The sequence below is a fragment of the Micromesistius poutassou genome (genome assembly GCF_964030765.1).
Source record: "Micromesistius poutassou genome assembly, chromosome: 1".
In the NCBI taxonomy this organism is placed as follows: Eukaryota; Metazoa; Chordata; class Actinopteri; order Gadiformes; family Gadidae; genus Micromesistius; species Micromesistius poutassou.
In genome coordinates this window covers 4,368,454-4,386,116 of record NC_140271.1, presented here as the reverse complement: position 1 = coordinate 4,386,116, position 17,663 = coordinate 4,368,454, and the positions used below count along the sequence as shown (strand labels likewise).

General features: G+C 47.8%; 2 protein-coding genes across 7 annotated transcripts in view; both read right to left on the bottom strand.

Annotated features, from left to right (window-relative positions):
- Positions 1–1,953: 1,953 nt before the first annotated feature.
- Positions 1,954–5,733, bottom strand: lpar2a (lysophosphatidic acid receptor 2a). Its single transcript, XM_084488648.1, has 4 exons — positions 5,522–5,733; positions 4,156–4,908; positions 3,003–3,280; positions 1,954–2,310 (listed from the first exon to the last, which is right to left on the bottom strand). Exons 2-4 carry the CDS (start codon positions 4,904–4,906, stop codon positions 2,206–2,208), a joined length of 1,134 nt encoding a protein of 377 aa, XP_084344774.1. The 5' UTR covers positions 4,907–4,908; positions 5,522–5,733; the 3' UTR covers positions 1,954–2,205.
- Positions 5,734–6,360: 627 nt separating this feature from the next.
- The window catches only part of brd4 (bromodomain containing 4), a 35,460-nt gene continuing 24,157 nt past the window's right edge, over positions 6,361–17,663 (bottom strand). For 2 of the 6 annotated variants that reach the window (XM_084488152.1, XM_084488148.1), the window contains exons 11-18: positions 16,170–16,676; positions 14,624–15,640; positions 14,406–14,512; positions 14,123–14,276; positions 13,886–14,016; positions 13,267–13,472; positions 12,443–12,710; positions 6,361–9,216 (exon numbers count right to left, since the gene is read on the bottom strand). In XM_084488152.1, coding sequence (XP_084344278.1) covers positions 9,148–9,216; positions 12,443–12,710; positions 13,267–13,472; positions 13,886–14,016; positions 14,123–14,276; positions 14,406–14,512; positions 14,624–15,640; positions 16,170–16,676 — 2,459 coding nt within the window. In that variant the 3' untranslated portion in view covers positions 6,361–9,147. The remainder of the gene's footprint in view (positions 9,217–12,442; positions 12,711–13,266; positions 13,473–13,885; positions 14,017–14,122; positions 14,277–14,405; positions 14,513–14,623; positions 15,641–16,169; positions 16,677–17,663) is intronic. The other 4 variants (XM_084488150.1, XM_084488149.1, XM_084488151.1 and 1 more) reach the window with 4 other exon arrangements.

Sequence of the window (17,663 nt, the reverse complement as noted above, 5' to 3'; positions counted from 1 at the left end):
GGTCCACAGTCTTACTGCGTATGCGGCAACGTTTCACACCCATGAATCTGATTGTAATGCTGTACAGTCGATCGCCTGTTTCGTTTTGTTTTTTGATTCGGAATGTTGTCCTCCGTTTGTGTTTTGTCTTACGAATACGAGAATAACGTAACCATTGTTTATGTATTTTATTTTTATTTTTGGACTGATCTTCCTTTGGTCGTTTTGATTTGGCCGCTTGGTAAGGGCTCTCTCTCTCTCTCTCCTCGGTCGCCCAATAAGGCAGCACTGGGTGTAGAAGAACTCGGCAGGTGTGTGTGAAAGACGCACCGGACAAAATGCAAGTGTTTATTTGTTTACAGGTCGTTTTCTTTTGCGGCGGGGGGAGGTTGGAATTCACAGCCTGTGAACACTTGTCCTGTTTTTCTTTTTGTACAACAGATAAGCAAAGAGCAAAGAATTTTGATAGTAAGATAAGGCCTTATGGATACCGAAATGTAAAAATAAACACCAAGACTTGTGACGACGCGTTGCGGAAAATAAACTTGAGCTCCTAAGCCTCGAGAGTAATAATCGGATTTAAAAAGTACCCGTTTACTGTTACTATGTACATTTCATATGACTTTATCTTACGAATAATGTTACCACAACACCAAATTTAGCGTATACCCCTTTTTTCTACCAGTTGTAATGGATGTCACTGTACAGTTTGTGGAATGTTTTTTCCTTCATTTTTTTTTTTTTTTTATAAACCTTTGGGATGTTCTGGTGATGCCTGGGGTGGTTTGGCCTTTATTGTGATGCAGGGGCCACAATTACGCTGGTATTTCTATCATTTTTTTTTTTTTTTATATCATTGAGTCTTTTTGTTACATACCTGGATGCTGTCGTAGGGGTTGACAGGTATAAAGGTAAATCTGGTGCTGTGGAAAAACTTGACCTACAGGTTGGGGGTTGGGGGGGGGTCACACCTGAATGAATACGACACTAATTGGTGTATCCTCGAAACATTTTGTTACTACAGTTTAGAATGAATGCAAAAGTTTACACGTTCCTTAAGTTTACTCGCCGTGTTTGTGGTTCTGACAAAACACCATAGCGAGTGTTGAAAGGTACATTATATACATGTCACGGTTTGGACCACAGTAGGCAATAGGTTATTTCAATGTTCTGGCTGAGGTCTTTCGGAGCCTCGCATTTTAGGCTAATAGGCTAATGGACTGGGCCTAATGAGCATAGCCACCACCGCGCTGACCAGCAAGCAAATCCAAAAGGAGTTGGACATAACTCAAGGCTGGGATTGGAGACTAGCTCTGGTTCCGCTTCAGCAGCCGTACTTCCACAGCACCAGAGAAGTTCTTTAACCCGTTTTGGCGGACTTTGTTTTTAATTAGTATATTTTCTATCTCTCCCGCTTACTCACTTCCCCTTGTATTTAACCCTCTCTACCTCTTGTCTTTCCATTTCTCTTGTATATAATCCCCAGTTTTCAGACCTGCGAGTCTGTATGAACTCCTTTTATACCTCAACTTTAGAATTGTTCTAGAAAGAGTGAAACAAAAGGAATATGATAAAAAATTGTAGTGTTCTTATTAGAAAACTAATAAAACAATTTAGTGTGGTTTTCAGTCGTTGCCCTTTTGAGTGTTTCCATTGAATTATTGCAAACGCATTCATTAAATCGCACATCAAAAAGGAAATGACGAAATGAATCCCGGTTAGCGCCGATCGCTCACATTGAAGCCCGGGGACCATTAATCAACGGGGTTCCTCTGAATCTCAGCTCTTCCAGAAAGGAAAACCCCCATTTAGTGTCCTACCTGTAGGTAGGGGTGAGCGGACCGTTTATGCCACGTGTGAGGAATAGGACTTGGCCCTTTAATTCTCCTTTGGATGTTAAGCACAACACAAGTGTTTAATATTAATTGGGGGGGGGGGGGAATAAAGTGATGTCTGAATTGGTATTTCAGACTTGGCATTATGGCCTGAGACCCATTAAACAAAACGTGCTAAAAATAATTAAAGTAAGATTAGATACATATCCATTACCCTCATATGCATTTTTAATAAGTTACTCATTATAAAATAACATTCATGGCAGACGCCGTACAACAGTGCGAATCATGTCCAAAAGACTCATAACCCAGCGTGGTTACATAAAGAGTTCAACCACAGAGGTTTAAAAGTAATTGGCCTCCTCAAATGTTGAGTTAATGGTCAGTCCTTTTACTGTGGGCTCTGTCCTTGGGCTTTGTCCAGAAGCTGGCTGTGATCCTCCGCTTTAGCAGGCTGCAAGACGACCCAGTCGTCCGACTTCCCCACTGACACGACCTCAAAAAAAAAAAAAAAGTTCTAGAATGAATATCTATGTATATAGATATATAATAACTATGGGAAACACTGGCCAATACAATACACAGTAACCCACATCTTAAACTCACTGCACCGGTTTTGGTGCAATTAGAGCATTGTGATCTTATGACTCCCATCTACGTGTGCTGCCCTGTTAGTTACTGGTGAGTAAGCCTGGAATTGGAAGCATTTCATTATCGACCGCTGCTTGTTGAAAACGCTGCTCATCCCACGCATGGGTCAGGGCTGGAGGCAAATTTCAAATTCCAGGGAATCTATGCAAACATTAACCACCATGGCCCCTCTGTCTGTTTTTAATAGCCCAATCAGTGAATTCAGGGAGGATTGTATTCCAGAGAACTAGATGAAAGGAAGGAAGGAATCGAGGAGGAGGAGGAAGAATTCCCCGGTGCCAGGCAAGTCAGAACACAACAGTTCCCGGTCTCAGGTTCATTAATCCAATGGCAGACGTAATGAGTGGCCCAGGGACTCAGCCACCGGGCCAGGGAGAGGAAGAGAAATATAATGATACCATTTCTTGGCCGTTCCCCTGTTCAAAATGTGAAATGTTAACAGAACCGTTCAAGCAAAAATAAGAAAAGCAAGGATTTATTTTTCAGGTTGCGAATTCAAAAACGTATGGAGGATTATATTACATTATTCGAGGCTACCTCTAGCTGCGGTGCGCCGTACTGGACAGCAGGGGGCGCCACCGGCTTCGCGGCGCAGGCGCGGCCGTCCCGTCCGCCGCAACGGCCGCACAGAATCCACTTGAACGTGCCGCGCATCTCGTCGTCGCGAAAGGAGTAGATGATGGGATTGACCAGAGAGTTGCACTCTGCGATAATGAGGCAGTACTTTTCATAGGCGTGGGCGTGGCTGTCCTTTCCTAGCAGCCCGTCCAGCAGTAGGGTCAACAGCCCCGGGGTCCAGCAGATTACAAAGGCCACTAGGCGAGAGGGAGAGAGAGACACACATGCAAGAATTTACGGCAATGGACTCAGCCAGAAATAACACAAGTCCAGGACATTTTTTTGAGGATTCGATTAGATAGGTTTGTAATAATATGAATTGGAAGTTATTCGAATACAGTTCAAATCTTGAAGCCATATGTCTGTATGTGTGTGACACCCATGTGCCACTCACACACACACTTTTTGCAGCCTAACCCATGGCGACATAGCAGGACATTCTTAGACGAATTGCTTTGACAAACCGCAATGTGGGGAGCGGTAAAGCAGGTTATGTTCACCCAAGCAGGAACTGTAAGCCAGCGGTCTGGACGACGGTTACTTGCGACACACACACACACACACACACACACACACACACACACACACACACACACACACACACACACACACACACACACACACACACACACACACACACACACACACACACACACACACACACACACACACACACACACGTTTACAACAGAGAAAAACAATAAATAAAGGGGGGGATGCACAATATGGTTCCGGTGTTGTGCTGAAAATGGAATCCCCGTCAGAAATCTCACCCATATCGTCGGTGACTTTATAGGGTGACTTCCCTTTCTTTCTCCCCCCCCCCCCCCCTCATCCCAAACATCACCACCCATCTCTCCCGCCCCCCACCCATCACTACCCATCTCCCCCCCTCATCCCAAACATCACCACCCTACCCCAAACATCACTATCCATCTCCACCCTCATCCTAAACATCACCACCTGTCTCCCCCCCTCACCCCAAACATCACCACCCATCTCCCCCCTCATCCCAAACATCACCACCCATCTCTCCCGCGCCCCACCCATCACTACCCCTCTCCCCTCTCACCCAGCACCATGGCGATGGTCTTCATCAGGTTCACCACCATGCGCTGGCCCTGCTCCGCGTCCGCCGTGTGTCGTGACACGCCACGGCTCTGGCGCCTCACGTACACGAAGATGCGCGCGTACACCGCGGCCATGACGCCGAAGACCAGCAGGTTGAGCGCCGCCCAGAACACCAGGAAGCGGCGGCTGTAGAGCGGCGCGATGGTGGAGCAGTTGGCCAGGTCGCACTCGCAGTTCCACAGCATGGAGGGCACCAGGCCCATGGCGCCCGCCGCCGCCCAGATGCACACGATGAGCAGCACGACGCGCCGCTTGCTCATGCGGCTGTGCAGCTGCATGGCCACCACCGTCTGGTGCCGCTCCAGCGCCACCGCCAGCAGGTTGGCCACCGAGGCCGTGAGGCTGATCTCCACCAGGGCGCTGCGCAGGAACCACTGCTGCTTGCTGAGCAGCGCGGTCCACGGGCCCGTGTTGAGCATGAGGTTGGCGTAGGCCACGCCGGCGAACAGGTCGGACGCAGCCATGTTGGCCAGCAGGTAGTAGATGGGGAAGTGGAAGCGGCGGTTGATGAAGATGGCCGCCATGACCATGATGTTGGAGAGGACCACGACCAGGCACACGCTGAGGCCCAGGCCGATGACCAGGTGGTCGCGGCGCGTCCAGTGCGTGTTGATGCGCTTGTCCACCAGCTTGTAGAAGAAAGCCACGTCGTGGCTGTAGTTGCAGGCGCCGCTCACTTCGGTGACCTGCATGACTAACAAAACCAACAATGTAACAAAAAAAATGTTTTTAAAAAAAGGGGGATTTTATCTTTCAGCCTGCCAGCATTCCTTCGGGCTAAAAATGAATAACAAAAAGATAACAACCCTCCCCCCCCCCAAAAAATGGGGGAAGTTAGGCGTTAATACAATTATACATTAGAGGCCTACATTCAGCTTCATTCCAGGCTTTCTACGTCATACGTATGTAAACACTTGCACATATAACGAGAGCTTGCAGATTCGCCTGGTCCTCAGGCTGGGTAAACAAACACAGGTCATCGCTGGTGTGTTGAAAGAGAAGAGCAGGTCAGCGCGGCAGTAAGCGCACTAGTCACAAAAACACCACCACTAGCCGTGGATCAAGAACTCCTTCTGCTGCCTCTTGTTTTTGTATTCACATGATGATATTTATCCTATTTTAGAGTTGCCTCGAGGCAATCAAGGTCGATTTAAAAAAAAAAGCAACGTAGTAGGCTAACGTTAAGACTGACAGCAGTAACAAGTACCAGTCCAGCCCATCTCTGCCGAATTGCAATTCAATTTACAATCAAGTAGGCATTAAACATTAAATGTCAGTGAGCATGTCGATAAAAACGTTTTACATACCTCGGAGTAGGCTAGTTCATCCTAAAGAGACCCTTAAGTCTTTTTTATTTATTTGTTTTGAATTAATTTACACACGGGGAGGAAGTTAGCTGGTAACTCAAACCTAACCTCAGTACACAAGTAAGTATAATCCATTCACATTCTGGAAGTGGATGTTGGATTTAAATTGTAGGCGTCTTTGGGCTTCATGTTCAGACTGTGTCGCCTCTCCTCTGAATCAGCCTCATTCAACTCAGCTGGCCTTGGGAGATATGCAAACTACTTCTAGGAAGGGGCGGAGTTAAGGGTGCGGGTCCAGTGGGACGTGATTGGGTGTATTCCGAGATCAGGGCCGGTCTTCGGATCAGATCAGACTAACCCACCCCCTCACTACATGGTTGAAGACTGGAGTTTGTTGGTGTTGCAACTTGCATTCATGATCATAATTCATAAAGAACTTTGATAATGTATCAGCTGATTTCCAAATGTAGGGTAATAGGATAGTAGGGTAACAAAATGTGGTCCTACACAATTTGACGATAAAGTAGATTTGTAAAATATTTCGGGTCCTCTTAGTAGGCAACACTCGTTTAAGATTTTAAAAGTTAATGTTTTAACGCAAGATAGGCTGGATTTGCTGCTTATAATCGCCGCATTTTAGTTAGACAGTGAGTCACAGCGGGGCTTGATTCCGTCAGATTGGCTGATCTGCAGGCTGGTTTTCGAATGCAGTAGATGAAGAGGCAGATTAAACAAAAAGGAGCTGGTTGAACTGTTAGGATCTTCCTTAAGTACTCTGCGACAAATCATTAACAAAAGCGAGTTTAAAAAAAAAACGACATTAAGGCGAAACATTTATTTCATTTTTTATTTTCTATAAAAGAGATGAGTTTATTCAAGGATCGTAAGAGATTGAATCAGAGACCTCGATAGACCACTCACAAAATACCAAACGAAAAAATAATAATAAAATCGAGGATAATGTCTCAAAACAGCCCCCCAGAAAAAAAACAGAACAAATGTGACACAAATTAAAATACCTGAATAACACCGGGCTGCAGGCCTGCACATTCTCTGTAGAACTCATGGCACATGTTGTTCAACAACGTCAAACTCAATGGAAACGAAAATAAAAGGAATGAAAAAAAAGTTACCTTTTTTATATATAAAAAAAAAGTCTAATAATAAAAATTATATAATGCATATATATGGTGGACTTCATAGAAATAAAAAAAGGTGACTTTAGCAGAGAAACAAGTTCTCCTGAAGCATCGTTTACTCTCCTTACCAATAGTTCCCTCATCTACAACAGTAAACATGGCTCCCTGCATCACAACCTAAAATAAAAATATACATACAACCACACAGGCGTTCAATTATACACATTCACACATACAGACCTATACACTTACAGTCAACGCTAATGTGGCAACTTGGAAACATCTACTGTAAAATTTTGCAATTGAACAAAACGAGAAAAAGAGTCGCCCAGGTTTGTACACTCACTCGTAGAAGTCCCGCTAAAACTAGATTTTAAAACCTGAATATTGAGTATGGGTAAAATATGTAAAAGGCTGACTTTAACTTTTTTTAATGAATTAATACACTCTCAAAAATTGTTCCTCCTGATCAAATATTATGCAACCAAGTCCCTTCTCGCGTCTTCTCAGAACTTATGGGTAATAGAAGCCAACTAGAATCGCAATACAATACAGGCACTGGAGAAAAACACCAGGAGACAAATTTAGAGAAGGAGAGTCGTTCAGATTACAACCAAACCTTAATCCTACCGACGTCTCAGATAAAAGTATTAGAACGCACATCCACTATTATCCAACAAGAACAATTAAACAAATCAAATAACTTTTTTTTTTAAAACGTTTTCAGCATAACTTTTGCAATTGTTTACCGTGCTTTTTGTACTTGCAACAGAGTGCCTTTAAGTGAAGGAGAAGACGTCTTGTAAAAAATAAAAATAAAAATAAAACTAAAACAAAAAATAAAATCACTGGGAGTTCTCTTCGACCACCGCCACCACCACCGCCTCAACAGTTGTGATTTGCTGTTGCCTATAAATTAAAGTTGTTCAGTGTCTATTATGGGAATTTGCACAAAGCCTAAACGCTCTGCTTCCAGAATGCTTAGCGTGGACCAGAGCACTGGTAAATCATGGCTAGTAAAAAGGGACATGGGCAACAACTTGGCCTACCCTACCCCCCACCCCCCCGCCCAAACAACCTGGTTCAGTGACAAATGTTTGTTGGTCGGTTGCGATGGTGGCGAAACTGTGCCCATTCTTACTGTTGCTATGGGTGATGGAGTTAAAAGTGGGGAAGTCGCAAAGTTCTCGCCGAAGAACGGCCACCCCCGACCACCGCCTCCGTCTCCCACCGTAGTTCCAAATGTACAATTAAACAAGGCATTAGGAAATAAAAAAAGTGAATCTTTCTTTGATAAATACTTGCTATTATAATGAGAATGCAGTTTTTTTGCTAGCTACCTACACATCTCAGGACAAGGGCGCTTTATAATAAAAGGTAATAGGAGGGGGGGGGGGGGGAGAGGGGGGGGGTTGTTTGGCTTAGACGCAGGTGGAGGAGTGTGTTGGTGAGGAGGATTAAAGGGAGCAGGGGGGAGAAAGAGGGGAGGAGGGGGTTAAAAATAACCGGTTAAATTGTAGCGTAAGAAAATACTTCTTTACAGTAGATAGTACATGAAGAAAAATTCCTGGCCGCATATAACTGCCGTTATTGGGGGGGGGGGGGGGGGGGGGGGGGGGTCTGTGTTTGTGTCTTCCAGGCCCTGGAACATGTGTAGGAAACAGAGGTGTGTGTGTAAGGCAAACTGTACCTTCTCGGCTTGAGAAAATATACATGATTTACAGTATGGAAGTTGCCCGCCTGCCCCGTCCCCCCCCTCTACCGACCCACCCAGCCAGCCCGTGCCGCCCCCCACCGTCGTTGCATGTGTTCTCCTACGACGAACCAAACACAAATAAAAACACACACACACACGCACGCACAAAACAAAAAAAAAAAGGAAAGAAAAGTGTCTTTCTCCGCCACACCAGGCATCTGGCAGTTGAACAGAATGCCGCGGCACAGACTGTCAGCACATTATCAGAGCATTTTCAGAGCGTCGTTTTTTTTTGTGTGTCTCCCACCCCCTCCTCCTGCTCCTCCTCCTCCTCCTGCTCCTCCAAACCAACTTCTCCTTTTGGACCGTCGGCCCGGTCCGACCGCGAGGAGAAGACAAAACCGTTTCGGGAGGTCCCACTCCGGAGGGACGCGGGCCAGGAAGTCCTGGAGGAAATGACATCAGCAACAATGACGGCTATCCCACGCCACCCTCCTACTGTCTTTTGTCACCGAGGGCACGGGCAGCTACACACATCTGTCCGCTCAGCTGTTGAAACTCGAAAAGTCTGTCTCAGCGGCCGAGGCCCCCCAACCCACCCCCCTGCGTCACATCTGTCCTTTTGTTGTTGTTGTTGTAACCCCTCCCCCCGACGAACCGCTTTCTCCCGACCCGCCGTCACAGGAAGTCTCTGTCCCCCTCCCTTGGTACTAGTTCCATTTTTTTGTAGTTGTTATTTTATTATTTTTTTCATTTTTTGCAGTTAGGTTTCAATTGCTTTCTTTCATTCCTCAAAACAGGTTCTCCTCAAAGATAGCCATGAGGTCACTTTGGAAATTCATGTCAATGGTGGCCGCCATCTGGAGAGAGAAAGAGAAGACAGAAACGTGTCAGCACAGCGGAAAAGAAGCACATTTGTTTACAGTGCTTTTGTAAAGGACCAAGTTCCTTTAGGTCGGGTTGGAGTCCCGACGTGGGTACACCAGAGAGACTGTTGATCTGATCTTAAATACATTGCACGTTCTTTTAAACTTTGCCTTTATTTTCTATCTATTTTACTCATTTTTTTCTTTTACTTATCTATTTTTTTTATTGTATGACAATGTTTATATGTGAAGCACTTTGCGTCTGCCTTGCGTATGAAAAGTACTATATGAATAAAGTTGCCTTGACTTGCCTAAAGATATAGATAAAAGGTAAGTGTAGCGATTCTGGATATTTTGAAAGTATCCAACCGACAACAATGTCACCCCCTTCTCTTCAGTCCTCCCTCCAAAACAACTTGACTAGCTCACTAGCTTTAGCAATAAGGCTGCATAGCCTTGTGGAAGACTCTGGTCGTGCGCAGTGACTGCACGGGCAGAGTGCGTGCGGGTAGCCGGATAGGTAGGCTGACCACAGGCCCAGGGCTGGCGGTGAGACAAGATTAGATCGTCAACGATAAAACCTGCTTGAACAGGAAGGTTGTTAGTATCATGCTACAGTGTGCAGTCTATCAGTTAAAGTTCTATGCCTTGTACACAAAAATGTGTCCTCTCTGCCAAAATCTTAAAAACAAACAAAAAAAGGGTTGGGCTTCCCGGACACCTGTATCATAACGCAATGATGTGTGTGTGGATGGTGAGGGTTAAGCTTCTGGGAAACTTTTATACTACCCACAATATTCACATCCGATCATGAAAAAAGAAATGCACCGATATAGAGAACGTGGAAGTGTTAGACTGATTACACATTTTAATTGCATGCTAATGCTGGTGTTCTATCGAAAATAAAAATCGGGCACAATTCCATTGAGCAGAACAGCTAGAACGCACTACAGAGTACCGACGGAGTGAATCACTTTCACCAGTGGGTTGCGTAAAGCCTGCCTGTTGTGACTTGTGTTTTTGTGGTGCACGGTCGTGTCCTTAAAGCGCACAATAGACCACAATAACACAACCTTAAGTGGAGATTGAGAGGTGGACAAGGTGATCCATGTTAACGCCAGTTAGTGGTGTTAACTGCCCAAACCTGACCGGCTGTGGCCTCTGTTTATGCCCCGCCTTAACGCAAACCAGCATGTCCGTTTTCAGTTCACACCACTAGACTTGGGGGGGTTGAGTGTGAATAGAGTACACATGCACAGTCCACGTCGGGAGTCTTTATTTTCTTCAGATTTTCCAGAAGAAAGATTTTTGTCGGAAGAAAGAAACAAAATATCGCGGTCGGTACAGTAAGGACGTTCATAGAACAAGTAACAAGTAGTAAGGAGGGAGGCTATGCAGAGTACCGGTGAACTCTATAGCCTATATGTTAGCCTAATGTAACGGATGTAGGCCTATAAGAATGTGCTGTAGGTTAGATCAGGTTAGATAAGCTATCGTTTATGTCATTTGTTTAAAATGGCATGGTCGTCCTTCAGGTATTAGTGTGTGAAAGTTAAGAATATCCATTTCTAGGTGACTGCTCTCATACATGTGCTGTATGAGACAATTTAGCTTTTAGACCACTCCCGCCTCATATCTGACCAATCAGGGCATCTCTTCTGATTGTAATATAGCCTGTCAATCACATATCTAAGGCCATATAAGGAAGGAAACGAGTTTGGTTATAACAGTAAGTGACTTGTAAAACATGAAAGTGAATCGATATAAACTAGTGGATCGTGTTCCTGCCTTAAACAAATCATGATAGGATATTTTTGCCATATGGCCCACCCCTAACTGACAGACAATTCAGCCCAAGACTCATAACAGGATGGCTGACCTAAGAGATTTGGAGGGCTTATTACAGGCCCTTAGAGCTTCGTAAGAGCATTTGATTTATTGATTGCTGTCTGGATGTAAAGATAATTGCAACAAATACGACAAAAAAAAGCTTCTAAAATAAATTGCAGACACTACCTTTAAAAACATAGGCAATGATACTTATTTTAACACGCGCAAAGTTACAGGGACACGCTGAGACATCCGTATATCGGATTCTACCTGTCATACCAAGATTCCGACCAGTTGTTTATGTCCAAATTCATCAATGTGTGTCCAGAAGGAGTCTGCTGGGTAAGCACTTGCTTCCCGTTAGCCACTTTCATTGATTTGCAGAGTTACCGCAGCCTAGCTCTCCCTGTTCACGACGAGTGGAATACACCTTTAATCACCGTCCAAAGATTTCCGACGTGTTCCGAAGAGTCGCTCCGTCCTAAACGATTGCCAGTAACAACACCACAAGATTGTAGCCGGTAATTCGGCACTATTTTTGGCACTGTGATTCGCCGCTGAAAGGTAGCCCTCAACGCAAAACGACACAGCCAGAGGCAGCTGATAACAGAATTACTCATCACAGGAAGCCTTATAATGACAGCGCTGAAAATATTGCCTAATTATCTGTGTGTTTGTGGACAAACACCAATCTTTTTGTGCTGTAGGCGACTATTTGGAACTCGGTTGGACATTTATTTAATAATCAACTTTGTATTCCTGTCACATGAACAAAAGCTCGGCTACTGTAGCTCTGCAAGTCATTAAGAGCTCACTGACGACAGCAAGTGCATACCCAGCAAGCTCCCTTTCTGGATGCACACTGAGGAATTTGGAATTGTGTTTGCATGTCTGGCATGTCAAACACAATTTACACATATCTCAGTGTTTCCCACTTGAAAAACCTGTGTGTCCATGAGCAACAATAGTGTAAATGCCAATATAAATGTGTGCATGGCTCACGTCTGCTATACCACTAAAGAACCAGCAGGTGTCAAATGAAAACAACACCATAATGAGGCATTACAATATGATGTCCTCATCTGAACTCTGTGGCTCACAGAAATGACACCAATGAATACCCTTGGTGTCACATACCACTAAAATTAACCAAGCTCCCATTTCTACCCGTTCTCTCAAACTAAAATCGAAGGCATATTTAAACATGAAAAAAAAGATATACACACTAAGAGCGCCGTTAATTCTAAGCACTTTGAGTCTGCCTCGTGTATGAAAAGTGCTACATAAATAAAGTTGCCTTGCCTTAATTGGTTCGGTGGCAGCCAATCAGAAACAGCCATCAGAAACACAACAAAGTTCCACCAGAGAAAACAGGCATAAAAAGTCTCACCGCTTCTCTCCTCCTGCGCTCTTGCTCTCGACGGCGCGCCAGCTCCCTCTGTTGGTCCATGGGGTTGTGTGCAGCGGGCTGTGGAGGTGTGGGCGGCTGCTGGACGGGCTGCTGGACGGGGGCAGGCTGGGGCTCGGGCTGCTGCTGCTGGGGAGGGGGCTGCATGTGCTGCTGCTGCTGCTGCTGCTGCTGCTGCTGCTCCTGCCGTCTGCGGGGCTCCTCGTGGACCCTGCGTGGGGCCTCGATTACTTCCTCCTCGTCACGACCCCTGCAGCGGGGGGGGGGGGGGGGTGAACAAAGCAAAACAATCCATTCACCATTTTCCTGGAGTGGAAACACTTGGTGCAGTCCAAGTGGAATGTTGACGGAGTCGGCTGTTGGCCTACAGGCACTGTTGGCTTATCTTACCACTTGCGGATCGTTTTCTCTCCAGGAGGCCTTACAGGTAAACTGCGCAGTTTGTGGTTGGAACCCAGAGCACAAACAAATACCCTAACCACCAGACTATCTGACGCTTCGTAGACTTTAGATTGCAGCATTCAAGGTTCTGTGGATTTTGTTCCAATCCCCTTTTGTTTCCCCCTCGGTTTTACACCGTGCAACAAAATAAATACTGTTCGGTCTGATATATAACGTCCTGCCAATATAATTCAACGTACTTGTACAATCATGTTTGTTCAGACGCACTCCTGAATATAGGCATAAACTGCTGTGTGGAGTGAGACATTGGTTGACATGTATTGACCAATCACAGGGTCACCCTTTTTTGAATAAGAGGTGCACGGTTTGCACTGGAGGCAGTGGAGCGGGAGGTCTGGTCTTACCGCAGCTTATCTTGTTCCCTGCGTAGCCGGTCCTTCTCCGCCTGCTCCGCCTGGGCCTTCAGGGCCTTCTCCCGCTCCTCCTTCTCCCGCAGCGCCCGGCGGAACTGCTCGAAGCTGTCGCTTGACGACTTCAGTGCCGACGACGGCGCCGACGTGGCCTTCTGCGCCAGGCTGGCCCACGAGCCCATGTTCTTCAGCTTCACCTCCTGGGGCGAGAGAGAGAGAGAGACACACAGAGAGAGAGAGAGAGACAGAGAGACAGAGAGCGAGAGAGAGAGAGAGAGAGACAGAGAGACAGAGAGTGAGAGAGAGAGCGAGAGAGGAGTAGAAAGGTAGAGATTTACAGCCAAATAAACATGGCAAAGGGAAGGAAGGAGAGGAGAACATATGATAGACACTTGATTACAACGTGGAGGAGACCGACATGCGATACTGCCCCCCCCCCCCCCCCCAGTGCCGAAAGCTTTTCGTTTCAGTGCAGCCGACGTACGCAGCCCAGCAAAACCGCCTAACAAGTACCTGCACGTTGACGACCGGTATCCGAGTCCAGGTCGGTGAGGAGAAAAGCATCTGCTGAATAACACGGTGAAATAAAATAAAGAGACGACTCTGAACGCACCTGTACCTTTTTGGGGGCCACCGGCGCCTTGGACTCCTGCCTGAACTTCTCTTTGTCCTGCAGAGAGGGAGGGGGTCCGCTGGACTCAGAGGAGCGAATGACAGGCCGCGAGCTGTCCATGGACTTCACATCTGCTCCACAAACACACACACACACAAGACACACTTAGTATCCGAGGCTTTCCCGGTCTTTTCACACGGTGTACGCTAAAGAGCGAGGGCAGGGCTCAGTGCTCACTCTGTTGGCCGTGGCCTGCTATGGAGGGCTTGCTGTCGGGGTGTTTGTGATGGTCTGGCCTCATGGCAGGGTTGAAGGGCTCCCCTCGCATCACGGGCGAGGGAGCTAGCCGCTCCTCCTTTGGTCCAGCATGGCTTACAGGCACCCTCTGCTGCTACCAGAGAAAGAACAAGGGTCTTAGGGTCTGAGTCCTTGAAGGGACGCAGGTCATGCACACACACACACACAAGAAACTGGCTGACGTACCAACACCCGTGCCATGTACCTGAAGCGTTTTGCTCACCTTTTTGGGCTGCATGCTGTGAGGGGGAGACTGGTGGACTACGGGTGGATATTGCGGCAGCTGTGGGGAATGCATCATGAGAGGCGACGGGTTGTCGCGATGGTGGCCTGTCCCAACACAAGAGAAAGTTGTGTTGAGTCCATAGAATCTTAACCACAACAAGTGTTCTTTACCGATTACAGACAGTAGGGTCCAGACATTGCCTTCTCGTCTCTCACCTGCGTTGTAATGGTCGGCCTTGATCTGTCGTGGGGAAGGCTGCTGCTGCTGCTGATGGATGATGTTATGCTGAGGTTTGGCCGACAGTCCCGACACTTTGTGTTGGGAACTCTGGGGCCCGGCGGCCTGTCCAGGGCCCTGCTGGTAGCCCATCTGCTGCTGCGTCTGCTGTGTGTGCTGCATGTGGCGCGCCTGGTGCATGGGCATCTGCTGGGGCTTTGCCTGGTGCGATGGGGGCGGGGGTGCCTGAGCCTGGACCGAGAGCTCTGGCGGGGCCAGCGACGCCTGAGAGGCCAGCTGAGACTGAACCTGGACAGACTGCAGTAGGGGCTGCTGGCCAGACAGCTGCTGAACCGGCTGTTGCTGCTGCTGTTGCTGCTGTTGCTGTTGTTGTTGTTGTTGTTGCTGCTGCTGCTGTTGCAGCTGCTGCTGTTGTTGTTGTTGTTGTTGTTGTTGTTGTTGTTGTTGCTGCTGCTGCTGCTGTTGCTGCTGTTGTTGTTGTTGTTGCTGCCGGGCCTGTGCCTGGATGGACTGCATAAGCTGCTGGGGCTGCGGAGGCTGCCGTCCCTGCTGCAGCTGCTGCAGGTACAGGTGCATTTGACTGAGGGGCATCGGTGGTCCCGGCTCCTCGTCGTCCTCCTCCAGCAGCATCTGGGGGGGCTGGGAGGAGAGCAGGCCCTGCGGGGTGAGGGTGGGCGGGGACAGGGACAGGGGCCGCTGGTGGAGGGGCTGAGGCGGGTGCAGGATATGCGGGGGGAGTTGGTGTTGTTGGTGCTGCTGCTGCTGCGGCGGGGCGGAGGACTGGGGCTGCAGCTGCTGCGGCGGCTGCTGCTGCTGGGCTGGGGGGGGCTGTGGGTGCTGTGGGATGGGCATGGTGGGTTGGGGCTGCAGCTGTGGCTGGGGTGGGGCCACGGCCTGCTGCTGCTGCTGCTGCTGCAGCAGCGGGGGCTTGGCCGGCATGGCGGCGGCCTTGTGACTGGGCCGAGAGGGCTGCTGGGGCATGGCGTTGTGCAGGGCTGAGGAGTCAACAGGGACACACAGGGAAGGGAATGCCGCGTTAGAGTTGTGACGAGACAGAGGGGCTACCCCTGGTAGGCTGTTTACAATTTACAATAGTTAACCATTTCCTTGTACACTGTACACTGACAAATAAAAGGATTCTGATTCTGATTTATCAATACATAAATCAGGGCCAGAAACTAATGATCGACCGGCCGATATTTGCGTTTTTTACGTGTATCTGCATGATTTACAGACAGTTCAATAAATGTTCCTTTTTAAATTGAGCCTTATAACATTTGTTATCATTGTGTCATTATTATGGTGTAAATTGAGGGAGCAAAAGCAGTATCGGTTCCAAATATCGGTTCAAGACAATCAGCGTATCGGTCATCGGCCAAGGCTGATGTCTCGGCATTGGTGTCGACTGGAAAATCGATATCGACCCTAAAAAAGAGTTAGATGGGTCGATCCCTACCAGAAACCCCACTGTAGCTACGAGGTGCAGGGTAGTGATACAGGTCATCGCGGGGGGAGTGAACATACACAGGGTCTCACCTGCAGGGGTGAGGGCCGGATGCTGGTTGAGGAAGGGGTGCGTCTCCGGGGACACGGGGCCGGCGGCCGGGTGGGCGTTGTGTTGAGGCGGCGCGGGCGAGGAGGCATTGCCGGCGTGATGGGGGAGATGCATGAGGGGCTGGCCAAAGTGCGGCAAGTTGTCGAAGCTGTTCTCCAGCATCTGCGAGGACTCCAGGGCGGCGACGGGGCCCGCCATGAAGCCAGGGGCCGAGGCTTGCTGCTGCTGCTGCTGCGGCTGGGGCTTCATGTGGATGGTGGCCTGGAGGCCGGGGGCCTGGGACATGAGGCCAGGGGGCCCACTATGCACGTGCGGGTGGCTCTTCTTTCCGTCCTTCACCAACTGGCCCTTCTTCTTCTGCAGCTTTGGGATGAGTCCGGTCACCTCGGCCTCGCTGTCGGAGCTGGAGCCGCTGCTCTCCGACGAGGAGCCCGCCTTCTTGGAGGTGATCATCAGGGCCTCCGCCGGTTTCTCCACTGAGGAAGGAAAACACACCCATGTCAACTAGAGTGCGGAATGACATTTTTCTGTCTGAGCCCGTCTTTATTAAACAACTGCAAGGCATTTGGAAATGTCAACAGATGAACGCAACAAGCGCGCGTTAACAGCGAGCACTCTTGTGCTTACTGTTAACGCGTGCTTGTTGCGCAGAATCATTAACTAGGGATGCACCGAAATTTCGGCCACCGAAACACTTTTATCACCGAAACAGGAAATTGTGATGACGCAAATAAAAACAGCGGCCAGCACACGCTTGTCTGGATAAGCGCCTCTGCACCAACATGTCTGCGGTGTGGGCATATTTCCATATATCTGAAAAAGACCCACGGATAGCGATTTGCAACGTTTCGATCCACAACCTTGTTTTCATCCAAACGACTCGCTATGAGACAGCTTCTATGAGCTGTCGGCTATCATCCGCGAGCTTAGGGACCGTCTGCAAAGTGCAAAACGGAAAACGGTGTTGTTTTTTCAGTGCTAAATAAATATTTTTATACTTTTAATAATTGTAATTGATTTATTCTTTGAATTGCAATGCCTTGATTTTAGAGAGGTTAGTACACAGTCATAGCTATAAATGCAATGGTAGGCCTATTAATAATTGGCATAATAATTTATTTCGGTGTTTCGGTTTTCGGCCTTGGTTTCCTCATTTTCGGTTTTCGGTTTCGGCCAAGAATTTTCATTTCGGTGCATCCCTATCATTAACCAGTTGAAATTCCCATGGCCACGATAATGATAAATTCCACAAAATGACACAAGAGGTTCTGTAGGACAGGTAGCCTATGAAATCCAAATCAAGACGAGTGTCTCCAGCGAACGCATCATTTCTAAATATTTGTCCGAAGCCGACCCGGCCCATCGGGTACCGTTGGGCTCGGGACGGGTTTCCATGCTCTAATGTCAACCTCCAGAAGGTCAAAGGTTACAACAATCACCCATCACCTTAACGACCTCATGCA

Coding starts and splice junctions, on each gene's coding strand:
- lpar2a (XM_084488648.1), bottom strand. CDS start 4,906: ATGCAGGTCACCGAAGTGAGCGGCGCCTGCAACTACAGCCACGACGTG. Junction 3,281..4,155: donor GACCATCGCCATGGTGCTGG/GTGAGAGGGGAG, acceptor CCTCTCGCCTAG/TGGCCTTTGTAATCTGCTGG. Junction 2,311..3,002: donor ACGGCGCACCGCAGCTAGAG/GTAGCCTCGAAT, acceptor TTTTTTTTTGAG/GTCGTGTCAGTGGGGAAGTC.